Source organism: Dendropsophus ebraccatus, chromosome 2 (genome assembly GCF_027789765.1).
Source record: "Dendropsophus ebraccatus isolate aDenEbr1 chromosome 2, aDenEbr1.pat, whole genome shotgun sequence".
Lineage (NCBI taxonomy): Eukaryota > Metazoa > Chordata > Amphibia > Anura > Hylidae > Dendropsophus > Dendropsophus ebraccatus.
In genome coordinates, this window is record NC_091455.1 from 194191682 (window position 1) to 194218456 (window position 26775).

At 40.6% G+C, this 26775-nt stretch overlaps 1 protein-coding gene and 1 long non-coding RNA gene across 4 annotated transcripts in view; one reads left to right on the forward strand and one right to left on the reverse strand.

Moving 5' to 3' along the window:
- EPC1 (enhancer of polycomb homolog 1) overlaps positions 1 to 21904 on the forward strand; it is a 62624-nt gene extending 40720 nt beyond the window's left edge. For all 3 annotated transcript variants that reach the window (XM_069958979.1, XM_069958978.1, XM_069958977.1), the window contains 13 exons: positions 2180 to 2339; positions 2614 to 2759; positions 2847 to 3053; positions 3949 to 4097; positions 5038 to 5182; positions 5402 to 5572; positions 6682 to 6771; positions 6865 to 7013; positions 7178 to 7530; positions 13561 to 13676; positions 16195 to 16336; positions 16431 to 16809; positions 20320 to 21904. In XM_069958979.1, the coding sequence (XP_069815080.1) occupies positions 2240 to 2339; positions 2614 to 2759; positions 2847 to 3053; positions 3949 to 4097; positions 5038 to 5182; positions 5402 to 5572; positions 6682 to 6771; positions 6865 to 7013; positions 7178 to 7530; positions 13561 to 13676; positions 16195 to 16336; positions 16431 to 16809; positions 20320 to 20392 (2220 nt within the window). In that variant the 5' untranslated portion in view covers positions 2180 to 2239 and the 3' untranslated portion in view covers positions 20393 to 21904. The remainder of the gene's footprint in view (positions 1 to 2179; positions 2340 to 2613; positions 2760 to 2846; positions 3054 to 3948; positions 4098 to 5037; positions 5183 to 5401; positions 5573 to 6681; positions 6772 to 6864; positions 7014 to 7177; positions 7531 to 13560; positions 13677 to 16194; positions 16337 to 16430; positions 16810 to 20319) is intronic.
- LOC138783810 (uncharacterized) overlaps positions 20294 to 26775 on the reverse strand; it is a 118134-nt gene continuing 111652 nt past the window's right edge. Inside the window, exons 2-3 of the long non-coding RNA XR_011361757.1 lie at positions 23317 to 23417; positions 20294 to 20561 (exon numbers count right to left, since the gene is read on the reverse strand). This is a non-coding gene — a long non-coding RNA (uncharacterized lncRNA). The remainder of the gene's footprint in view (positions 20562 to 23316; positions 23418 to 26775) is intronic.

A 26775-nucleotide genomic window follows, 5' to 3' on the forward strand; every position in this document is an offset into this window, starting at 1 on the left:
TGCATTTTCCTGTCAATTGTTGAAAGATACATATGCGCTTTGGCCAAATGCATCATCCATCTAATGTGTGTAAGGGGTGGCAGACGTTGAATTTCAGCATGACCATCCCTTTTGTTTTAGTTTTGTTTTTTTGAGGGGAGATGAGCTGGTGCTAGAGGTGTGTGGCAGCTGCATATTGCAGCTCCCTATTGTAGCCCCATGTCAAGCATGTACTTGTATGCGGGAGCTCAGACAACAGCTCTGTGTATGCCCACTTTTTATGCCTTTATCAGGTACAGGTTCTACCTATATTTCCTGAGGTTGTGTTGACATGTGCCAGATTTCTGACCCATTATTTTGCAAAGTCATGAAAAAAAAAGCAAAGAACAATTCTTATAGCCATGGTGTAAATCAGAGGTCCACAATCTTTAGCTCATGAGTTATTTTCGTATTTGAGGCAGCAGTAACCTGCAATGGATATTAAGCGGACAAGTATAGAGCATACAACCAAGAGACCACTTCAAACCCACCAACCATCTATACATTTACAGTACAACTTATAAATATAGAAAAGAAGTTATCATCAGCCTAATGGTTTCTTATCCTAGTGTTTACAGAGACCAGTCTCATGCAAGGGACCCTCATGTGCATAAAGAAAGCAATAGTTCCTGTAGTATGTTGGGGGGCGGGGGGTAATTTCTTTTAAAATAAAAGTTCAGTATATCTGGACCCTTTAAAATATACCTTTGAACTGGGAGTTGTAGAGCCGACCTAAAATCTCATTTGCTTGTGTACCTGTATTGAATAACGGATTGTTTTTATTACTCGGAAAATGAAGTATTTGCACAACAGTTTCTGTGGAGTGTGATGGATTAGCATTTGTTAGCAGCCGAGCATCTGGCCGCTGTTAAAGCCATCTGTGCAGACTCTGCTGTGTCATTTCTTTTTTGCTACTTTCAGACAAGTTGTTTTATGTCTTGCACAATCTTACCAACACTTTAGTTTCTTTCACGGTTATGGGCGTAGCACAGAAAGGGGTCCTGGACAGACAAACCCATTTAAGTTGAACAAGCTCTTTCACGTTTATATGTCTACAAGGTGTAGATTTGTTGCAGATTATTTCTTATCTTATAAAACTTCGGTCTATACATGTGTTTTTTTAGAAATCTGGATGTGAATTATTTTCTGCCATGGGTTTTATTATTTAAAGGGGGTTATCCCAAGGTTTAAATGAATGGCCTATTTACAGGATAGGTGATAAGCATGTGAACATTGGGGTGTCTAACCACTAGGACACCAGTTGTCACAAGAACCGTTAGAACCCCAGGTGAATGTAGCGGACAGTGCTACATTAATGCTACTGCCATAATTGTTGTGGTTCCATAAGGTTGGGCAGCCACTGATATTAAAGTGATGGCATATCCAGGCAGTATGAGAGAGGTTGTGCATATAGAAAGTATGTGTCAAAGTTCTCCTATAACACAGAATTTAGCAACAGGTATGTTTTAAGTAATATTTAGGGAAAAGATGAGTTAACACTTTACTATGAACATTAGAGGTTAAATAAAGGGATGAAATGTGCCTTTTATTACTCCATTATTTTTATTGGGTGTGTATACATATTCCCAACATTTGATACTGAACCTCTATTGTCTATCATGTCACATAATGAAAAACCCTTTTGACTGTCAATACTTACAATAGGATTAGTATGGCTCCACCACTGAGACCGTCGTTGGTCAGCAGAGCAAAGGGAGAAGCTGCATGCGCTGGAGCCCTATGGCCCTTTACAGCAGTCTTATGATGCAGCATCCTCTACATAAGCTTTGCTGTAACTGGTGCTGTGTGTAGCTGAGGAAAAGTAAAAGATTGCGAGGTCGGGGGGGTGGGGGGTGGGGAATTGTCCTTCCTCCCAACCCCTAGTCGATCTCTGTATCGGCCCCTGGCCAGTACTGATGTGGCATATGACTCAAGTTACAGATTTCTATTCTTATTTACAGCACCACATTAAATGTGTGTGGTTGTCTGCTTAATTATCCCTTTTGGCCAAAGTGCAATAACAAGCCAGTGATCACTTTCTGTAGCTATACTGGAGTGTATAAATGGCATCATACTTTGTTATAATACTTTGCACCTTTTTGTAATGTGTTCTTAAGGAAATCAACAAAATAAGTGTCTATGTTCTCTGTTCTGTTTCTAGGAACATCATCTCCAGCGAGCCATTTCAGCACTGCAGGTATATGGAGAGAAGCGGGATAACATGGTTATTCCAGTCCCGGAGGCAGAAAGTAACATCGCTTATTATGAATCTGTGTACCCAGGGGAATTTAAGATGCCAAAGCAGCTCATTCACATACAGCGTAAGTAGTACACCGGAATCCTTGTCAAATGACTTTCTTGGATACTTGACTTTATCACTGTGTAGCTGAAGTCTGTAAATTAATATTTATTGCAGACTTCATTGACTGTTATAAAGTAACCTTTTACCATCAAAGCATGTGTTCCCTCCCCCATCTGTATATAGTGCAGCTTTCCGGTTTTAGCTATATTATAGGAGATGAAACGCTCAAAATGCCCTAATAGTTCAATCATCCAGAAAATACATATGTTCTTACTCTGGCCTATTTCTTTTAGCTTTTAGTTTGGATGCAGAGCAGCCGGATTATGACATGGATTCTGAAGATGAGATTTTTGTAAACAAGTTAAAAAAGAAAATTGAGATTTCTCCTCTTCAGTTTGAAGAGATGATTGACCGATTAGAGAAAGGCAGTGGTCAGCAGGTAAGTTTGAGTAATGGTTTGACTTTTTCAGGAATAAACTTAAATTTCAGATCTTTGTCTATAAAGTTGATGTTTTCTTTACTCTAGCCAGTTAATCTCCAAGAGGCCAAGCTGTTGCTGAAAGAAGACGATGAATTGATCACTGAGGTTTACGATTATTGGATCAAGAAAAGGAAAAACTCTCGTGGCTCCTCCCTTATACCAGCAGTGAAACAGGAGAAGCGGGATGGCTCCAGCACCAGTGATCCTTACGTAGCTTTCAGAAGACGTACGGAGAAGATGCAGACACGGAAAGTAAGTAAAATTTCAGATTGTTACTCATTGTAGTGATTTTGTAACCAATCCCATGATCCAAGCTTTAGTTGAGCGCATTGTAATCTATGTTTATATAGAAGATATCAGCATAAGTCGTCCTTGTCTTAGGTAAAATACTGTTTATTAAAGAAGTTATTCCTTATTATTTTCTTTAATTTTAGCAGCATATTGCTGGTGTGCGACAAAGATATGCTTATTTTTGGAGACCTTTTATACTTCTGCTAATAGGGACATATCGAAGGGCTTATTCCCACGTTAAGTGAAACTCAAACTACGGATGGGTAAGTTATGTAGTGGACTCTTTTCCCCGCTCCCGGCATCTTATTAATACATGACGCTGGGCAGGTATAGAGTTTGTCTTAACAGCACTGTAACAACAGAGCAGCGCGGCTGTTTCATTAGCGTGCCGCAAAGATTTAAACACTTTCCCAGCTCCCGGCATCATATTAATACATTATGCCAGGCAGGGATAGAGTTGACTATATCGCTTACCTGTCGTTACATTCGGTGTTTCATGGAACGTGGGAATAAGCTCTAACCTGGATTGGATTTTCACCTGCAATAATAAGTATTTGTTAGGCATCGGACACCAACAGATCCAAAGGAATATTCTTGATCTCATTCACTTCAATGGGGTGCATTGAGTTTGTCTAGTGTCTGTATATTTAGCAGGCGTGTCAATTCAGCGGCGTGCTCTTGTAGCCGTTCAGGATCGTTCACTGCATCATAATAAATTATGATGCATGGAGTCCCGTTAGAAAAGTCTGGGATATACAACCAGCATACGGACCTTATACGAATGTGTGATTTTAGCCTTTGCATTTTTGCAAGTTTATGTTGGAGTGTACTGAATATTTTATTTCTGTTTCCACAGAACCGAAAGAATGATGAAGCTTCATATGAGAAAATGCTAAAGTTACGTCGCGACCTCAGCCGAGCTGTGACGATACTGGAAATGATTAAACGACGGGAAAAAAGCAAGCGTGAATTACTACATCTAACACTGGAAATAATGGAGAAAAGGTTTATATTTTGGAATTTTTATGATTTCTAAATCTAAATCTAAATTTCTAAATCTAGTTGTAGTTGGACTATAGATATGCCTGTACAAATATGGAGTTAAGCTGGGAGGCAAATAGCCAATACAAATAGAAATTAGTAGAATTATTTAAAAGCAAATATTTTGTTGGCTTCTTAAGTGTTCAAAGACACTTCTAAAGTGTATGGGTCTTTGTTCAGTTCAATGTGTGTGTGTGTGTGTGTGTGTGTGTGTGTGTGTGTGTGTGTGTGTGTGTATATATAGTGAATGGCAAAAAAACAGGTTACAAACTTAGGCTGCGTTCACACTACGTATATTTCAGTCAGTATATTTCAGTCAGTATTGCAACCAAAACCAGGAGTGGATTAAAAACACAGAAAGGATCTGTTCACACAATGTTGAAATTGAGTGGATGGCCGCCACATAACAGTAAATAACGGCCATGATTTCAATATAACAGCCGTTGTTCTAAAATAACAGCAAATATTTGCCATTAAATGGCGCCGTCCACTCAATTTGAACATTGTGTGAACAGAGCCTTTCTGTGTTTTTAATCCACTCCTGGTTTTAGTTTCAATACTGACTGAAATATACATATACTGACTAAAATATACGTATTGTGAACGCAGCCTTAAAGCGTTTGATTTTATCATACACATCTCTGCGGGGAAAATTCCCCCCCCCCCCCCCCCCCCCCCAAAAAAAAAAACCTGCTGTATGCCATGCTTTTAAAAAAACAAACAAAAAAAAAAAAAAACACACACACATATATATTCTATTAATTACAGTTTGACATAATCTGTAAAGTTAAAAACAACGTAGTCTGGTGCATGTCGGTGATAAGTTTTAAAATTTTATCTAATGAGGCGATATACTTCACACCTTTCATATCAATATAATTAATAATTTTATGTTTTGATGCAGGTATAACCTAGGTGACTATAATGGAGAGATCGTGTCAGAGGTAATGGCACAACGTCAGCCATTGAAGCCCACCTATGCCATCCCTATCATCCCTATTTCTAGTCCGTTTAAACATCAGGATACAATAGAAATTAAGATTAACAAGGTAAGTGTGATCTAGAGTGTACAATACATTAAGGACTTTTTATTTTTTATTAAAATGTGGCCGGCTGTAACCACTGTAAAATTGGGAGTAGGAGGGGGGGGGGGGGGGAGTTACTGGAACCTTTTAACCGGGTTCTAAAGTTTTTATGTCTAAGGCTTATGTTACTATTGTTTGCATGTTTAACTACTGATTTTTTTTGTTTCCCTTAATGACTTGTAGCCAGAGAAATCTGATGTTGTACGACCGAAACGTAAATATGAGAAGAAGCCCAAAGTCTTGCCCTCATCCCCTGCTGCTCAACAGACAAGCCCTGCTGCACTGCCAGTGTTCAATGCTAAAGATCTGAATCAGTATGACTTTCCAAGCTCTGATGATGAGCCCCTCTCACAGGTATGTCATTTCATCACAAACACGAAATACTATTTTATTTTGGGTTTTAAAGCACTTTTTGTTTGGTGGTTCTGAAAAATGAGTGGCAATAACAGCATAAGTCTTGTCTCCAGTTTGGGCAGAAACTTACTGTAAATTCACTTGTCTCCAGTTATAGACTCTACAACAGATTGTAACTAGAGATGAGCAAATTTACAGTACAAACTACGCAAATTGTCTTGTTAGCTCGGCAATCTTCTTATTAGCCTGTTGCTTTGGAAGTCCATGCCGCTCCATTTGGGGTGCCTGGAAAAGCTGGATCCTGTCCTTGCAAACTTCTCCCAGTACTGGATCCAGCTTTTCCAGGGACCTGGGGCGAAGTGGCATGGACTTGAAAGGCAGCTGGCTGATAAGCAGATTGCCCAGCTATTGGAGCGATTTGCTTCATTTGCACTGTAAATTTGCTTATCTCTAATCGTATTCTTGATTTGCTGTATTTTAGTCACATCTAAGTTAATGGTTAGTGGGGTTATTCCTTGTTTCACTGGGTAGGGGAGAACAAATGTATAGGTGGTCGTTTTACTGCTCCATTCATTTAGGGCACAATTGACTTTCCTTCTCTGAATTGGTGGTGGTCCCAGAACAGCGCTTGTTAGATGTTTTTCTTGTGGTTAGGGCATAACGTTTGATCTTGGGAATATCTATTTTAAGGGGGTTGCTTGACTTTATCATTGATAGTCTATCCAGATCTGATCAGTGGGGTCTGACACATGGTAACCCCAGTGATTAGCTGTTTCTAGAGCTGCTGTGCCCAAATGTACTGCCAATGAAGTCAGAAGCAAACTGCCTTGTTCACTCTGTTAGTAGCTGTGTTTGCCAGGTTACTGCAGCTTTGGCCCCATTGAATGGAATGATAGCTGAGCTGCAGAAACCCAACATGGCCATCAGTTTGGGAAAAAATTCCTTTAATACTACTAGTAAATCTTTACTGTGCCCAACACATTAAATATGCTGTAACTTTGTCAATAAATGTAGACGTTGTGTATAAATTTAGAAGGTCAAAGGGCTGAATTTACAGTCTATCTTCTTACCAGACTTCCGTTTAACATTCCTGCCTTTTGTGGTTTTAGGTCATGTCTGGTTCATCAGAAGCTGAGGAAGAGAATGATCCAGATGGTCCCTTTGCTTTCCGTAGGAAAGCTGGCTGTCAGTACTATGCTGTGAGTATCGAGACCTTTTGTATTTTACTTTTGCTAAAACTTTTATTTTGGCCTAACCTTTTTTTTTTTTTTTCTTTATCTTGACATTTTTAGCCACATTTGGACCAAACTGGCAACTGGCCATGGTGTAGTCCAGAGCAAGGAGGATTAGGAGACATTCGCTATAGATACTGCCTCACTACCCTCACTGTTCCGCGCAAGTGCATTGGATTTGCACGAAGACGGGTTGGGCGTGGAGGAAGGTGAGTTTCTGTGGAGTTTTGTAGTTGTAGATATATATCGATCTTTTTAGTAATCCTATGGCTGATAATGGTTTAAACACAACATATGTAACAGTAGACTTTATGTAGGCTACCATAAAAAGCATTAAGTATTCATTGTTTTTTTTTTTTATTGTCATTTTCAGGGTACTTCTTGACAGAGCGCATTCTGACTACAACAGTGCTTTTCGTCAATTGGATGTTGACATGCTTTCCTCTCCAGAACACACTTCAATCAACTTATTTGCCAATACCTCAGAAACGAATACCTCGGATAAATGTTTCTCTAAAGACCTCAGCCAGATATTAGTCAATATAAAATCATGTAGGTGGCGCCATTTTAGGCCTCGGACAACATCCCTACATGACAGTGACATTGTTGACTTTTCCTGTAGAACGTTTCACAAAGGTATAACACGAACAGGCACAGCACAACCTGGGACCCAGACTTGCAGTACCTCGACATCAAATAAAAGTAGCAGTGGTTCAGCACACTTAGGTACGTGGTCTGTCGTCTTCATTAACTGTTTACATGGAAATACCATCCCAGGGATGAATGTCATTGTGCGTGTTGGCCTTGTAGGGACTTATACAATGGTTTTAGATCTAAATCTGCCATATGTCTGGTACAAAATAGGACACCTAGTGTCGTATTCGTTTTACTTGTAGCATAGGAGGTTATGGTTTGGCCTTGTCTTTTTCATATTTTATTAATGTAGGCATTATTAAAATATATACTTTGATGCAGCAATTTTATTACACAGAATTGTGTGCAGTGTGCAAATTGTGTAGATGTTGCTGTACTAACAGGGAAAATGATTGTTGGTAGGAAAGTAGTGTAAATTAGCAAAAGTAGGAATACATGCCTTACCACGTCCCTGTCACTCCTGTGAGGAGAATTCCCTAAAAGTCTTTGTCCAGCTTCAGCAAATCAGATTCTAGTGGTGATAACACTTCACTAGTTCAGACAGTAAATGACTCCATTGGTTACTTGTTAAAGAGGACCTGTCACCCCCCCCGTGCCGTGGTGACAGGCTCCTGACCCCCTGCTAGATCCCCCTATACTTACCTAATCGCGACGGGTCCCACTTCCTGATCCGGTCAGGTCACGGAGATTTCAGCTCCCGAAGCCCGGCGCGCGCACACAGCAGAGTCCGACGCTCATAGAGAATGAATGGGGAGTTCGATGCTCCGTCATTCTCTATGGGCATCGGACTCTCCTGTGAGCGCGCGCCGGGCTTCTGGAGCTGAAATCTCCGTGACCCGACCGCATCAGGAAGTGGGACCCGGCGCGATTAGGTATGTATACGGGGATCTAACAGGGGGTCGGGAGCCTGTCACCCCGGCACGGGGGGTGACAGGTATCCTCTAACTTGTTACTGGAGCCTACTGAACCAAGACAGCCAGGGGAAAAATTTGCATTGGAGCTTGAGAGAATTGGTGAGCAAAGTATTGTTTCTTTGATTTTGATTTTGGACACCAGTCCAATAGCAACAATTCTAAGTCCCGAGCCTGTGTGCTGTCTTAGATTCATATATATTGTATTGTGCTGGCTGCATAGGATAGCCGTGCTGGTAAATATTCTTTAAAGTATATGTTCACGCATAATTAATCCAATGCAGATGTGATGCTGAGGATTTAATAAATATTAATCCTATTTATAAATATAAATATGAAGAGTTGGAATGTATGTGGCTTGTGTGTAGTCTTATCCTTAAGTGGCATTTTCTTGCCTAGTATAAAGAAATGCCCTTTGCTATAGGCCTGACACTTTAGGGCCCGTTCACACAGAGTAAAACAGACAGACTCCGCTCAGGAACCCCGCTTGCCTCAGTGGGCCAATGGGACATCCTGGGTGCCTCCGCTGAAAAAATTGACGTGATATTTTTGAGTGAAAGCACGCGCGGCGTCCCATTGACACACTGAGGCAGAACCCCCGTCGCAGAATTCTACCTGTTTTACTCTGTGTGAACATACCCTTAATGTTTGTACTGCATGTTACGTACCATGGGGGAGATTTATCAAACATGGGGTAAAGTGAAACTGTCTCAGTTGCCCCTAGCAACCAATCAGATTCCACCTTTCATTCCTCAGACTCTTTGGAAAATGAGAGGTGGAATCTGATTGGTTGCTAGCAGCAACTGAGCCAGTTTCACTTCACACCATGTTTGATAAATCTCCCCCCATGTGTCCAAATTGCACTGGGATTTTTGGTCTACTAGACTCAAAGGCTATGGAAGTGCATTACTAGAATACTTGCAGGGGGCATCAAAATGGAATTCTGCATAATCAAATTAATTTCATATTTTGTCTGAAGCGGTAGAGCCCTTCAGCCCTTTAAAGTTCCCTTATGCCAATTTCTTTCAGTTGGGCATTCGTTGTTGCTGGGCTAATTTACATTTATGTTTGGTCTTTTCATGTACACTAAAACAGATGGCTAGGATTACCAGCCTGTTCTAGATAAATGGGTAGTTTTTTCCATTTTTTCTTGAAACTATAGACCCTATCTTGAGAAAATTGTTGCTATTGCTCAGGCTATGGCATTATTATTAATAATATTATGTGACACTGTCACCCCCTTTTTGCATTCTGACTTCTCTACACGGGTGTCATGGGTAAATTGAGCAGTTTTCATACCTTATTTTATATCATACTTCATGGTGCTTATTCAAGTAAATAGAGAGCTTTTATCAACTGCACATTGTGCTAAGGGTGGCCAGTGGTGGCGCTGTGGGCAGGGCTAATTGGCACTGTTGCCGTGAAGCGCCACCATTGGCCCTACCCCTTCATGACGTCATGGGCACATAGGCCCCGCCCCCAGGTCATTTCATAAAGTGATTCAACAGTGTATAGTGTATAGCAGTGTATAGTTGGTTTATAAAATGGGAATGCCATCAAAAAGTTTTGGAACCTCTGAGCTTACTGCATACTGAACTCAATAATACCCATACAGTGTACAGAAGGCTTTTACTGGGTGGGGTAGAGATTCTAAGCTCTGTATCACAAGAATGGCGCTCTGGCGGCGATGTGTGTGTTGGATCTAATTATGACATAGTTTTAAATGTGAACATTGACTTGGGACTGTCCGATTTTTAGAACATTGGTCTAGATTAATCTGTTTGTGAGCCCAAAACTCTTATTTACCCATAGAAACTAATCACAACTTCTCTCAATTTGCATTGATAAAATGAGAGCTGAGCTCTGATTGGTTACTATGTAATGTAATAACTATTGGAGTAAAGCCACATGGACTGTCTTCCAGGTAGTGGCCAATAAATCCTGACAACATTACGCTATGTTCATACACCGTATTTTGGTCAGTATTTTTAAACGAAAACCATTAGTGGCTTGAAAACACAGGCAGGCTATGTTCACACTGTTGAAAATAAGTGGATGTCCCTCATTTAACGGCAAATAACGGCCCTTATTTGAAAACAATGGCCATTTTATAATGACTATTTGTCATTAAATGGCGGCCATCCACAAAATTTCAACAGTGTGTGACCATAGCCTTTCTGTGTTTTCAAGCCACTCCTGGTTTTCGTTGAAAAATACTGTGTGTGAACATAACCTTAGTATGTATAGTAATATCCATATTCAAGATTGTTGGCTACATTTAACCCTAGCTATGCTCGTTCAGAATAATCTGTCAACTGGTGCATGGCATTTCAGAGTTTCAAGACAGCTTTGATCCACATACTATAACCAGGCATGGACCAGCATGTCCACCACATGATTAGAATATATCATCTAGAAGGGAACAGTGAGATTTCCTATGGAATGGCTGAAGTAAAGATGGGTTTAAAGGGTTCTAAAAAAAAAAAAAAAAAAATAGTTGCTAAAGACTGTCTTTGACATGGGGAACAAATGTTTACATGTGTCAGTGATTTTCTAAAATAAAAACCTCTACATTTCCATCTGCATAATATTTAGTGTGAAGCTCTTAGATGGAAACTTTTGTGGACATATACCTTCTGGTATTACCAGTTGAATATGTGATCTTTGTATCCAGAATTCTCCTGTTCATTAGCTTAAAACAAAACAAACAGCGGGATAGCTGGTAACGTAAAGGAGTTGCTGACAATAAAAAAAAAAAACCTGGGAATAAATTGTCTACAAGATCGCTGCTTCATGCTATAAATTACAGCACTTCCACATACACTTGAATAAAATATAAATAAGCTTCAGAGACAAGAACAACAAGGCTACAGGTATGACAATAAGACTACCATCTAAAAACAAAGCATATAGCTGGATTCTGTGCCTGGGACCTTAGACCTATTTACTGGGCCAGTGACTGACTTGTGTTAACCTAGTGAAATGCCAGAGCGGGAACTATTTCTCAGCCATTGCATACACTGTGTCATGCATAATCCTCACAGGATTATGACTTCTGCGCAGTGGGATCTAACTATAGGGTTTTGGTTTCTTTTTAGGTGTTAGTCTCATTGTCATACCTGTGGCCTTGTGGTTGGGCACAAAAGGCATCATGTCCTTGTGTCTGAAGTTTATTTATATTATCTTCCTGTTCATTTATACATAGCCTGTGTGATTTTTCCCATCCATTCCACCATTCATTACCATGTGTGCTTTCCTATACATTTTATACAAAGAAAAAAATGGATGATTTTCCCCTGTAACTGCTGCTCAATAGTTTAAACTAATAAAAATTATATGAAAAGTCTAAGGGCCCTATTCCACCAGACGATTATCGTTTGCATAATCGTTAACGATCTCAAACGACAGCTATTGCGAAAGACCTGAAAACGTTCACTCATTTCCATGGAACGATAATCGTTACTTATGATCGTAATTGCGATAGTTTTTCTTCGCTATTGCGTTCGTATCTATTGCGAACGATGTCTTATTTAATGCGAACGAGCAACGATAAAAAAAAGGTCCAGGTCTTATAAAGCGATCAACGATTTCTCGTTCGGTCGTTAATCGTTAACTGCTATTCAAACGAACGATTATCGTTTAGATTCGAACGGTTGAACGATAATCATCTGGTGGAATAGGGCCCAAGTGAAAGACACAACTGAGTTCTGAAAGAGCCAGAGTACTGTTGCATTTATGTCAGAAACCTCAGGATAGCTGGTAATGTAAAGGAGTTGCCGAGGCTCGAAACCAATATAAAGGAAGGGTAGAAAACTGGAAATAAATTCTGTCTAGAAAATCGCTCACATTATTTATTCATAAAGTATGTAGACAGTGTTTACAAAGTTGTCTATAGCATTTTAAAAGCATGAGGAACTGATACACTATTTCCCTGTAATAAGAGTGGATAAAAGTCCAGTGTAAATTAAACTAGATGACACTTGGATTTGGAGTCGGACAATTTTCCTATTATTAATTTAACTTTAACGAGAAGATGATGTAACATTAACAAAGTATGATGGGAGCTTAGCTTAAAGAGGGCATTGTTACATATTGACTGACAACCTGCTATCTTCTGCTCAGCCCACCACTTCCAAATATATAAAGTTGCTGCAAGCTTGCTACCTTCCCTCTGTAGAAAAAAAAATAGTGAAATGGGTACTCCGAAGGAAAAAAGTTTTTACATCAACTGGTTTCAGAAAGTTATACAGATTTGTAAATTATGTCTATATAAAAATCTCAAGCCTTCCAATACTTCAGCTGCTGTATGTCCTGCAGGAAGTGGTGTATTTTTTCCTGTCTTCCACCTCTATCCATGTCAGGAAATGTCCAGAGCAGAAGAGGTTTTTATGGGGATTGGCTAATGGTCTGGACAGTTCCTGATATGGACAGAGGTGGCAGCAGAGAGCACTGTGTCAGACTGGAAAAAATGCACCACTTCCTGCAGGACAAACAGCAGCTGATAAGTACTGGAAGACTCATATAGAAGTAGCTTACGAATCTATATTATGTTCTGAAACCAGTTGTTTTGAAAAAAAGTACATTTTTTAGGTTACTGTACACAAGTATATGTATAGCTTCTGCATTCTGTACCCATAAACTGCAAAGGTGTTAGATTCCTTCATCCACCTGCTTATTGCATTCCAGCCATGGCTAATCTCAGGGAAACAATCCAAAATGACCTTTTTTCCTTTTTTTTTTTTTTTTTCTTTTTTCTTTTTTTCTTTTTTTGTTGCCCCTAGACAGTCTTACAGGCCTAATAGACTATGGGAAAGGTTTTCTTACTTCCTTCTGCTGGGATCCAATTTATTGACTATAAAAGGATCACTTACTTTCATGTCCATGTAAAATGCTGCGATAATGCCATCCATACAGCTTCTTCTAAGTAGTACAGAATGATCTTGTCGTATCTGTCTGTTAAGAATTCTAAAATTGAGATGCTAAGCAAACAGTATCAAGAGGTAAGCTACTTTTTATTTTCATGTGTATAATGCCACATTGAATACTAGGCTTTACAAGGATTGACAGATGTTCCATATCCAGATTTTCTAAAGGTCATATAGGCTACAGGTTCTACCTTTTTCAGAGGGGGGAAAGAATAACTAAACCAATCTTGTAGTCATACTCTAATGCATACTAATCTTCTTTGCAGCAATTACAGCCGAACAATACCAGCAACATCAACAACAACTCGCACTAATGCAGAAACAGCAACTTGCTCAAATACATCAACAGCAGGCAAATAACTCATCTGCCAACACTTCACAGGTAATGGTGCACTGCTAACAACTGTTACCATGCAGTTTTTAATTTTATGTCTGTAATTGTTATGGATGTAAAATTAAGTGCCATGGCAGTTCTTGGGGTCGTGTTTCATGGCAAATATGCATGCGTCCCAAAAGAAAATCTGTAAGGGCCGGTTCACATGGAGCAAAAGTGGCGGAATTCCGCCTGCCTCAGTCTCAAATTGTGTGTCTATGGAAGGGCTTGCACGCCTCTGCTCAATGAATTGACATGTCAATTCTTTGAGCAGAGGCACGCGAGCACACCCTTAGACTGTAGCCAATAAAAATGAGAATTAAAAAAAATACTTGAGTACCTGAGTTATTCAGTATGGCGTAATCCATACGATGTATACAACTCGTGCACTAAATAGGTCATGTAGATTAATACTTAAATCCCTCTTTAGTAGATATGTTTCCATTGGTTCCACTGAGAATCATTTAAAGGGGTAGTGCGGCGCTATGAAATTATTCACAAAATAACACACATTACCGAGTTATACAACTTTGTAATGTATGTTATGTATGTGAATGGCCCCCTTCCCGTGTTCCCCGACCCCCGCACATGTACCCGGAAGTGTAGTGCAGTATACATACCTGATCCGTGTCGACCGACCCCGTCAAAGACGTCATCTTCGAGAGGCTGGCCGACCCGCTCCTGCCGTACCTCATGCCTGCCCCCCTCTGCAGCGTCATAACTGTGCTCAGCCGTGATTGACTGAGCAGCTGTTGACGCGGCAGAGGGGGGCCGGCAGGAGCGGGTCGGCCGGCCTCCCGAAGATGACGTCTTTGACAGGGTCGGTCGACACGGATCAGGTATGTATACTGCACTACACTTTCGGGTACACGGGCGGGGGTCGGGGAACACTGGAAGGGGGCCATTCACATACATAACATACATTACAAAGTTGTATAACTTTGTAATGTGTGTTGTTTTGTGAATAATTTCTTAGCGCTGCGCTACCCCTTTTAATATTGGCAGTCCTAAAGGCCACCTTTTTGTACTCTAAGAAGAAAATGTAATTTAAAAAAAAAAACACTTCTTTGAAAGAAAAAAGTTAGATGAGGACTTAGATGGCACCCACTCGAACTCTTCCTTAGTGTTCATACTAGTCCAACGCAATATTTAGGGGTAATTTTAATGCAGGCTTTTCCTGTTCTTTTATACTGAAGCCTGCACTCGATAATGTCCTCCTTAATATATTAGACTCAAGAGGATGTACAGTTGTCCTGTAGCAGGTTTTGTGTTCAGTATCTGCTGACATACACGATGCAGTATTGCCATATTCATTCATATCCATCCAGTGCCCTGGTATTATATATAACCTTGTTCCTCTTAAGGGTATGTGCGGATTATAGAATCCTAGCAGATCACCTGCTGCGGATTTCGCAGCTCGTGGACACACGCATCTCTGCTAGTCCCATAGGCTTCGTTCTATGGTTTGCCAGATTCCGACGTCCACCCGAAGAATGAACCCGCTCATTCTTCGGGCGGAAAGAGGAATTTGACAAACAATAGAATGAAGCCTATGGGACCAGCGGGGGCGAGCTGCGGAATCCACAGCAGGTGAAATGGCGGGAATCCGTAGTGTGCACATATCCTAAGGTTGCAGAATTGCGATTAGACATGTTGTAAAATCTAGGCATTTTATGCCCGTTTAACACAACTGTGTGAACCTCATTTGTTTTCTTCGCAGGTCCAGCATTTTAGTACACATTTAGTGCTTAGAGATCCATTTTTCTGATACAGAGCCCCAATTCCCTTTTTAAATAAGAAAAGAAAAAAAATGTTGGAAGCCACTACTTGATAAAACAATATGCTATGCTTAGTGATGATGCATCATTCAACACACATGAAGATAGGTAGAAGTGGGGGCTGCTTAAATATTGTCTTTTACATTTGTTGCAGAAAAGTAGTGTTTATTAGAGATGAGCGAACCTGGAGCATGCTCGAGTCGATCCGAACCCGAACTTTCGGCATTTGATTAGCGGTGGCTGCTGAAAATGGATAAAGCCCTAAGGCTATGTGGAAAACATGGATATAGTCATTGGCTGTATCCACGTTTTACAGACAACCTCAGAGCTTTATCCAAGTTCAGCAGCCACTGCTAATCAAATGCTAAACGATCGGGTTCGGATCGACTCGAACCCGAACCCGGTTTGCTCATCTCTAGTGTTTATGCAAAATGTGCACAGAGCTAATGTTGAGGAGAATTTAAAGGAATTCTTTTCCAATTAATAGAAATATGAGTGAAAACCATTTACAAATCTACTTTTTAAAGTACCAAACAGGCCCAGGATGAATGGGGAATTGGCAAGACAAAGTGTTTGAAAAAACATCATAGTATGAGGTACCTGTAGTTCTCACCAATCCCATATAGTAAAAGTTTCACTTATTTTGAAGTCCTTATTTTTATCAATCCCTTTCGTATGTATAACATCAGTTTTGTTTTCTCTTTTGTGAAATGTTAAGATATTAATTGTTTGTTTCTTCTCCCTATCAGGGTTTTGTTGCAAAGACGTTAGACTCTGCCAGTGCTCAGTTTGCTGCTACAGCTCTGGTAACATCTGAACAGCTGATGGCCATCAAAATGAAGGATGACGTTGTCCTTGGAATTGGCGTGAATGGCATTCTTCAAGCCTCAGGTATGACATCACTACTGAAGTCTGTCTGTAGAGTGTGTTTGTATTGTATCACATTTGTCCCATTGCTTACGTTGTTTGTCTTTTTTCTTAACAGGAGTATACAAGGGCTTACACCTCAGTAGTAATACGCCTGCAGCACTCCTACATACAAGTTCATCATCAACATCATCAACTGGTTCAGCCTTGCTACAGCCTTCCAATATAACACAGACTGCTAGTTCCCACAGCACTCTGAGTCACCAAGTAACTGCTGCCAATTCTGCAACAACTCAGGTCCTGATTGGGAATAACATCCGATTAACTGTACCCTCCTCCGTTGCCACTGTAAACTCTATAAACACCCTCAATGCACGCCATTTACCCAGGACTTTAAGTGCTGTTCCCCCATCTGCCTTAAAGCTTGCTGCCGCAGCAGCAGCGAATTGTCAGGTACCCAAGATTCCAGCAGCATCTTCTGTGGATGGAGTACCAAGGTGAGAATCGCTGGACACTAACCAGCAAATAATCAGCCTTCTGCATGTTTGTTCATATGATTTATAGACTTTGTCCCAATTTATGTCAATTTTGTTTTTCTTCTCCATCATAAGAGAAGAGTGCTGCCTCTGTCGCAAGACCTCAAAGCCTTAATTTTTGAATAGACGTATGTTGCAGTTTTCTTTCATGAAATATGGATCTGTAACTAAGATCTAGTGTGATGTCTACTGGATTTCTAATGAGCGTATGCAGTATTTTGCAATGAAAAATCAAGTTTACTGAGCTACACCTGTGTATACACACATTTTTTATATAATATATATATATATATATGTATATATATATATATATATATATATATATATATATATATATATATATATATATATATATAAAAAATGTTGTACGTTTCGTACCATAAGACCTTTTTATATATTTGTAAAAGTTGTGCACTGTAAAACAATTTGACAATTGCTATGCAGTGTAGAAAAACTGGTGCGTATCATAAAAATAGTATTAAAGGGGAACTATCAGCAGGTAAGACTAATGTAACCTGCTCACAGCCCCCTATAGCGCCGTAAATGCTGAGGAGGAAGGTATGTCTTACCTTCTCATCTTCGGTCCCACGCTGTTAGTTGGGGCACCCTTAGGAGCACTGTCGCGTCGTCTGGCCCGCCCCCTCCATTGATTATCATTAGAAGGGGTGGGCTGGATGACCTGGCAGTGCTCCAGAGCGGACTTTACCTATACTAACGACGCAGGACCAGCGCTGAGGAGGAAGGTAAACACACATAGCAGGATAGATTAGTCTCCCTTTTAAAGGGGTTACCAGGCTTAGAAAAACATGGCTTCTTTCTTTCAGAGACGGTGTCATTCTTATCTGGTTTGGGCTTGAGTTTTGTAGTTCAGTTCCTTTTAGGTGATTCGAGCTGAATTGCAATAGTACATTCATCCTGAGGACTGGAGTGGTGCTGTGTTTTCAAGAAAGTAGCTGTGTTTTTCTTTTTCTAATCCTGGATAGCCCTTTGAATATGGATATCCTCTGAGTATGGGTAATCCTAAAGAGTAAGGGGTCATTCACGCATGGGGTCGGTGCAAGGTCCATAATTATGGACGCTGTGCACAGGAACGTGTGAACGACCCCCTACTCTGCACCATTATTTTCTTAGCAATTAATATACTGATCAAGACCAATCCTTTTTATTGTGATCCTTTTGCAGTTATTTCTTTATTCTTAAACTAGGAGTTGTGATATTTATTCTAGAAACCTCTGACATGTCATAGATAAATGTAAGATGTTTGGATTGATGGTTCAGGTAGTGCTACCCCACTAGTCACTACAGCTAAGGGGCAAAATTGCTCAGCTGAGTTCTGTGCCCTCCTCAAAATCTTATTGCATCCGCACAACCAACCCAAAATTCTTATGTGTCAGAAGTGTGTTCGGAAGGTAGGTACACTTTAAAGGGAATCCGTCAGCTCCCGGGCACTACCTAAGGTGGTGATAGTGTGCTGTAGCTGGCGGTCCCCCAGTAAGCATGGTGCCTTTTTGGTAATTTTCCGTGCAGCGGATTATGTACAATCTTATGTCTCCTACTGTCACAGAGCAGTTGTTCGTGCCACACTTCTCATGCATCCTCATCCCTCTTCATGAATAATCAATGCTGCCCGGCCTCCTGCTCGCTCAGCTGTCAGATTGCAGATCAGTCCTCTGTAGGCAGTTTGTCTGAAAGAATCTTTCCTCTGTAATGTGTTGGGGCTATGGTCTAGGGGTAACTCACTTGTCTAGAGACCTGACAGCAGGTCATTCTCTGGTTCGAATCCCCTGATGAAAATTAAATCAATGTCTTTTTTTTTTTTTTCCCTCATTATTGTATCATTTTTAAGGCTATGTTCACACACAGTATTTTTGCTCAGTATTTTGCAACCAAAACCAGAAGTGGATTGAAAACACTGAACGGCTATGTTCACACACTGTTGAAATTGAGTGGATAGTTGTCATTTAATGGCAAATAATTACTGTTTTTCTTTTTCTTTTTTCTTATTTTTTTTTTTTTAAAAAAAACGTCTGATATTTGCCATTAAATGACGGCCATCTGCTCAATTTCAACAGTGTGAGAACATAGCCTTTCTGTGTTCTCAATCCACTCCTGGTTTTGGTTGCAAAATACTGAACAAAATACTGAGCAAAAATACTGTGTGAACATACCCTTAGGCTACAAACACACTTGCCGGATCCGCAGCGAGTCATCTCTCTGCATATTTGCAGCGAGACTCGCTGCGGATCCCGGCCCTATTCTTTCAATGGCAGACAAAATCGCAGCAGAGATGTACATCCCTGCTGCGATTATGTTTGCAGCCCGCCCAATTAACCCCCCTGGCCGCCGGAGATTATACATTACCGGGTCCCCGCTCCTGCTTGCTTCGGGGCAGGAGCGGGGACCCGGTAATGTATAGCCCGGCCGCACCCCTGCTGCCCCGATCGCCCACTCGGCAGCACTGATCGCCCCCGACCGCACGATGTCCCCACAGCACCGGCCGCACAATCGCCGAGTGGTCAGTGCTCCGGGGGGCGATCGTGCGGCCAGGGCTGGGGGACATTGATGCGGCCGGGGCTGGGGGATATTGTGGGGCTGCGGGGGATCGTGGGGCTGGGGGATATCGTGCGGCCGGGGGCTGCGGGGGGTGATCAATGCTGCTGAGGGGGCGATCGGGGCAGCAGGGGGGGCGGCCAGGCTATACATTACCGGGTCCCAGCTCCTGCTCCGAAGCAAGCAGGAGCGGGGACCCGGTAATGTATAATCTCCGGCGGCCGGGGGGTTAATGGGGCGGGCTGTAGGCTAAATCTCAGCAGGGATGTACATCTCTGCTGCGATTTTGTCTGCCATTGAAAGAATAGGGCCGGGATCCGCAGCGAGTCTCGCTGCAAATACACAGCGAGATGACTCGCTGCGGATTCGGCAAGTGTGTTTGTAGCCTTAATGATACAATAATGAGAAAAAAAAAAGACATCTATTTAATTTCCATCAGGGAATTTGAACCAGAGAATGAACTGCTGTCTGGTCTCCAGACAGGTGAGTTACCCCTAGGCTACAGCTCCAACACATTAGGGAGGAGAGATTCTTTCAGACATAAACTGCTTACAGAGGACTGATCTGCAATCAGCTGACAGCTGAGCGAGCAGGAGGCCGGGCAGCATTGATTATTCATGAAGAGGGAGGAGGATGCATGTCAAGTGTGGCACAAACAAATGCTCTGTGACATAAGATTGTACATAATCCGCTGCACAGAAAATTACCGAAAGGGCACCATGCTCACTGGGGAGCTGCCAGCTACAGCACAGGTAGTGCCCGGGAGCTGACAGATTCCCTTTAAAGGGAACATGTCATTAGGAAAGACCTATTGTTTGCAACAGGTTTTTATGCTAAAAAATAGTAAAAAATAAAAATTAATAAATAAAAAGTAATAAATAAAAATACAGGTTTATTAACTACTTTTATTTTATTTTACAGGGAAAACCATGAAACAGAAAAGCCAGCATTGAACAGTATAGCAGACAACACAGTAGCTATGGAAGTGACGTAGTTTCTGCAGGAATGGGACTGCAGCCTTGGGAACTTGTTTAGGTGCTATGCATCAGTAGCATTATGAATGCAAGGGATGACGGGAAGCAGCACACTGCGTTTCCTCGGCAGCTGTGGGGACTCAACAGCAATGCACATCTCTCCTGCTTTTTTCTTTTCTTTTTTTCGTACTGTTAATAGGAAAGAATAAAACATCTGTAAATTATGAATACAGCAATTATCTGTACAGTACTGCATATTTGTAATACCCTTGTATATATGTTACTTGAATACAGAACTGTTCATTTGTGATGCTTTGCACTGGGGAGGGTAAAAAAAATTTGGGAAAACAAAAACTGCAACAAAGTAAGAGTGTGAGATTGTATAGAGATGAGAAGTGTCATCACATCATGTGCATGGTGCGGAACCTGCTGTTTTATCTATTTATTGTGCCGTGTTTACAGTTTTTTGTACACTGTACCTTCATTGGTTCCTGTGCTGTAGTAAATGTGTTAGGTAGCTGTGGACTCCTTGGTATTTTGTAAATGGTATAACATAACTTGGTTCCCCACCGGGTCCCTGAGTTCTCTGTATCATGTGAAGAAATGGTGACATACATACAGAATCTTAAAGAAAAAAAAGGCATCATTTTTTAACAATGGGGAATGTACTAATGGGGATCTTCCTGTTCTAATATCAGAAGTGACAAGATAATAATGAAGTCTCTTGAATCTTCCCTTTCCCCATTCACCTGTACGTCATGTGGGTGGTTTCTGGTACTTCAGGCACTAAGGTTTTGTTGCTGCTTTACAAACAAATCCCTCCTCCCCCCCTTTATGCCCCATCTCCTCCTACACCAAAAAAGTGTTAAATCAAGTATGCAAATGGAGTCCATTCAACTGGAGTTTTTTTTTTTATGTTGTCCGCCCCTTTTTTTAAGAAAAAAAATAGAAAAAAAAACACTTTAAAAAATTGTATTTTTTTATTGTGTAATTGTTAAAGACTTCATTCTTTACTTGTTCTTAAGAAAACAAAAGGATATAAGGGAGAAGAATGCAGTAATTGCTGTACGTGTATCATCATTCCAGTTTCTATAACAGCCAGCTTTTTTTTTTTTTTTCCGAATTTTTCTCCAGAAGGCTGCAGGCCAGAACCACAACTTATCGGGTGCCTTCCTTTGGAAATATGAGCTCTCTTCTGTGAAGAGCATGGTACTTTACAGACTACTAATGCTTTGTCAGTACCCAAGTCTGAATGCCCAGTCCAATGGCATACGTTATCCTTGAGGTTTTTAATCCCACCTGGAAATACATTGTGAATGATTTCTCACAAAAAAAATAAACCCAGGGCATTACATGTTGACAAACGAAAATGTGTGGTGATGTTTCTTTTTCTTTCTTTTTTTTTTTTTTTTTTTTTGTTTTCCTTTTCTCTGTATTAATTTCTGCTCTAAGTTCATTGTCAATTTCAATGTTCTGCACTTGTTTCTTAAATGGAAGGAAAGAAAAGCTCCCACTAAATTAAGGAAATATTAAAATACATAAAATCTATTCACTGACTCCTTGTGGTTTTAGATTTCAGCGTGGTCTTCTTTATTATGTATAGGTATTGTGCTAGGATAACAGCTGCACCATGTGTGCATTCACTTTTCCATTCAAGCCTGTCATTTAAAGGGTATATATTTCTGCTCAATCTGATATCTAGAGTGGTTGGTGTGCTGAGATAACTTGGCTGATTCCTAGTAAGAATCATGCATTGGTTCCATTATTCAGAATACAAAACTGGCGGTGCGTCAACTATTATTCCAGTGATCTGACTACCCCAAGTCTAGTTGTCCCTGCATCTGATGCCCTAGGTTCCCCATCCCTGCCCTAGACCAACAATGTGTGATAAGTGTCAAGAGGTTTGGGGGATACAACCAAACATGAGATGTATGAGCATTTTAGGTGCCAAATCTGTATTTCAACATGGTCTTAAAGTGGTACTCTGGCAAAAATCTTTCTTTCAGATTAACTGTTATTTTATATTTTATTTTTTTAAATTCATATATTTTATTATAGCAAATTCATAAAATTGGCGACGCGTTTCAAACCAACTGCTCCTTAATCATGGTATCTTGGTCTGGATATATGGAAAATATGTTCTCCCCCCCCTCCCTCCGCCGTGGGGTGGAGAAGAAAAACATAAAAAAAAGAATAAATACAAAACCTATATACAATATATATTTTTTATTTATTTTATTTTTTTAGAGCCCTAATCACTGACTCAATCATTACTATCACCTAGAAAATCCCTCGATTTTTCTTACGCAGCCTTCCTACATTTCTTTATTGGAAGTGGCCGGCGCTTTATGAGTAATCATCAAACGCGCTATAAACAATAACCTTAATATCTTCCTCCTACCTTCTTTACCAGTTTTCAGACCCGTATCATCCCCAAGATTAACTTATTACAAAAAAATTATATTTATTTGTAATTTACTTCTATTTAAAAGGCCGTCCATTACTTATCTGTTGTATGCTGTGCAGGAAGTGGTGTATTCTTTTCAGTCTGACAATACTGTCTGCTGCCACCTCTGTCCATGTCAGGAACTGTCTGAAGGTTTTCTATGGTCATTTCCTACTGCTCTGGAAAGTTCCTGACATGGACAGAGGTGGCAGCAGAAAGCACTGCGTCAGACGGGATAGAATACACCACTTCCTGCAGGACATACAGTAGCTGATAAGTACTGGAAGACCTAGAGAGAAAAGTTTTTTTCTCTAAAAATTGTTTAAATGTTTTTGTTTGTTTAAACATTTTTTTTGAATTTTTGGTGACCTTATTCCTAATTTTTTTGTCACTAGATCACTATCACTTATCACTATAGGAGAAGATTGCTGTAAAGTGATCTGTTGAGCATCGCAGCAACATGTGACGCCAGTAGATAGAGGAGACAATAGCAGCTACCTGTGGAATGCCCTCTTCAAAGGTCACAGTGCGATCAGCAATGTTTCACATTCATTGTCTTCTATGTCCATGAGGCTTGCTGTAAAGCATGTCATTAAGTGCTGTTAAGAACAGCCCAGGCGAGATGGCAGCCCCCATAACAATGTAGAAAAAGTAAAATTAAAAAAAATTAGTCTGAAAATAGAGATTACAATAAAAACATTTTTACTTTTTTTGTCATTCTAATAAGTAAAAGAAAATTTTGTGACACGTTAAAAAGATTATCCAGATTTAGCTTCTGTTTAAATATGCTTTTGAGACTAAATAGCAAATTCTAGCAAATAAGGGATAAAGAATATAGTTTTTAAAACAATAGACTCCAACATTGCCTTATGACAGCTGAGCCCCTGCTGATCCTTTTCTCTTAGGTGATCACTGAATACACAGAGGAGAAGAGATACCAATAGGTACCAGCCTTTCTTCCATCCATGGACAGGGTGGATGCTCCACTGGAAAACCAACATCTCCGGCGTGAAGGAACAGATATGGCGATAAAACAGCGTCTACTAGTGGAGGGTGGGGATTTCCGTGTAATAAACTGTATGATCTAAAATAGACAACCCTCTGTTTCTGTCAGACAGCTTTGTACATGTATAATCTTCTCTGCATATGAAACCTTGATAACTGGACACTTGTACAATTTCAAAAGAGAGAAAGTTGGAGCAATTACTGTTTCCAAAGCAAGAAAAACTATATATGATATTCATATACATATAGATATCACTAGATGGTGAACAGCGCCACCATGTGGCAGTAAGGTAGATGGTAGCAGAAAAAGGCCCTACATTCTGTGTGTGTGTGTGTGTGTGTGTGTGTATATATATATATATATATATATATATATATATATATATATATATATATAAAATTTTTTATTCTACCCCCAGGCATGCTTACATTTACTTTTTGAGGATTTACCAATGGCACCTGCTGAAAGTTAGATGTTCCAAGCATCTACTACTATTTCACTAATAGTAATGTATTCTGACATTGATTTTGATGTTTTCTCCAACTATTGTGCGTGCTGTGTAATTAGCTTTTTTTTTAACCTGTTCATACTCACATTTCAAGGGCTTTATGGCTACTATGTTATATTTACCACTAAAGCCTGCCCTGAGCAGGGTGTGCTGGGAAATTGCATTATTATATCCTGCTATGTAGAAGATGTCCTAGGAAGGACCCTCTGCTTCCATAGCTGGTTCTCGGTACAGACTAACATTGTCCAGTATTATCTGGTTAGTGACAGCATTTTGTGTTCTAAGTGGCTACCCTGACCTGAAGAGAGTGCATTGTATATAATGGACGCCAACCACACGGAAAGAAAAAGCAAAAAAACCCCATAGAGGATAGCTCCTTGTTATAGCGTACAGGTCATGGTGGTATGTAAGTAAGTAAAACTGACCACTAGTTGGCACTGTTACAAGAAGGAATTTCCACAGGTAAACGTCTATTACCTTAACCCTTAGAGGACGGGGCCAATTTTCATTTTTGCGTTTTCGTTTTTCCCTCCTTGTGCTTAAAAGGCCATAGCACTTGCATTTTTTCACCCAGACACCCACATGAGCCCTTATTTTTTGCACCACTAATTGTACTTTGCAATGATAGGCTGAATTTTTTCATAAAGTATACTGGAAAACCAGAAACAAATAAATGTGTGGTGAAATAAAAAAAAAAAAAGCATTTTATTTATTTTTTTTTTTTTTTTCGTTTTTACGCCGTTCGCCCTGGGGTAAAACTGACTTGTTATGCATGTTCCTCAAGTCGTTACGATTACGACTATATATAACATGTATAACTTTTCTTGTATCTGATGGCCTGTAAAAAATTCAAACCTTTAACAAATATATGTTCCTTAAAATCGCTCTATTCCCAGGCTTATAGCGCTTTTATCCTTTGGTCTATGGGGCTGTCAGGTGTAATTTTTTTTTTGCGCCATGATGTTTACTTTCTATCGGGACCTTGATTGCGCATATGCGACTTTTTGATCGCTTTTTATTAAAATTTTTCTGGATTTGATGCGACCAAAAATGCAAAATCTTTAGCATTTTGGATTTTTTTGCACTAAGGCTGTTTACCGTGCGAGATTGGGAATGTGATTAATTAATAGTTTGGGCGATTATGCACGCGGCATTTGTTTATTTTTAGTTATAACATGGGAAAAGGGGGGTGATTCAAACTTTTATTAGGGGAGGGTTTTTTTCTTATTAATAACACTTTTTTCTTTTTTCTTATACACTTATACTAGAAGCCCCCCTGGGGTTAGGGTTATTCCTAGTATTCTAGTATAAGTACACTGATCTCTCATACAGATCTATGCTGCATAGATATGCAGCATAGATCAATGAGATAGGCACATTGATTGCTTCCAGCTGCTGCAGTCGGAAGCAATCGAGTGCCGAGCCGGGACCAGCGCCATTACGGAGCAAACCCCAGAGGGGGTAAGATGTGTGGATCGCTCCTCCAGAACAATGTCCCGGAGGAGCGATCCACCCCACTAGACACCAGGGAACGGCTACATCAAGTAATCGGATGCAGTTGTCAACTTTGACAGCTGCATCTGATTACTTTATTAGCGGGCACGGCGATTGGACCGTGCATGCTAATAGCCGCGTTCCCGGGCTATGAGTGGCGGTTCAGAGCGCGGCCGCCGTGCGGTCCCGCTCTAAACACATGGAGGCGGCCCTGGAAGTACGGGTACGTCCAGGGTCGCCTAAGGGTTAAAGTGTACATTTATTAAAAGCAAATGTGGATGATTCGTTTTAGGGACTTCCAATTCATCAGATCCTTTTAATACATCTACACTTCTAGCTAATAACCATTTACCTGCGGAGATTCCTTATCATGGCATCGACAATTTTACGTAAAGTTGTAGTAACCACAGCACAAAGGATGTCTAAAGGCCCTATTACATGGGCCAATTCAGAGGAGCAAGCGAGCGCCGACCTGTCAAGTCATGGCTCGCTTGCTCCTCGTTCCTGTTACTACACACACTGACAGTGAGCTATAAAAGATAGTGGTCTGGTGCAACGGCAGCAGATCATTGCTAGGCTGATCGTCGGTGTGTGACCGCATAGAACTTCACTATACCAGGATCCGTAGCGAGTTTCGCTGCAAACTCGCAGCGTGAAATCCACTCCGGATCCGGTACGTGTGAAGACACCCTAAAGCATACCTGTCACAAAGTATGCAGACCTATCGTGCACAAAATCTATCCGGCTGCTGGACGTTGCGGGGGTCCATGGTCATGACCACGCCTGGTCTGTGCTGTGTCTGAGCCCTACTGAAATAGGGTTCAGGTTGCACTCAGTACCTACCCAGCATGGTCGTATGCAAATGGATTTCACGCATGCTGGGTCTGCATGACTTTGCGACAGGTACTAGTTATTGAAATAATGAAAGGGGGGGGGGGGGGGTTAAAAG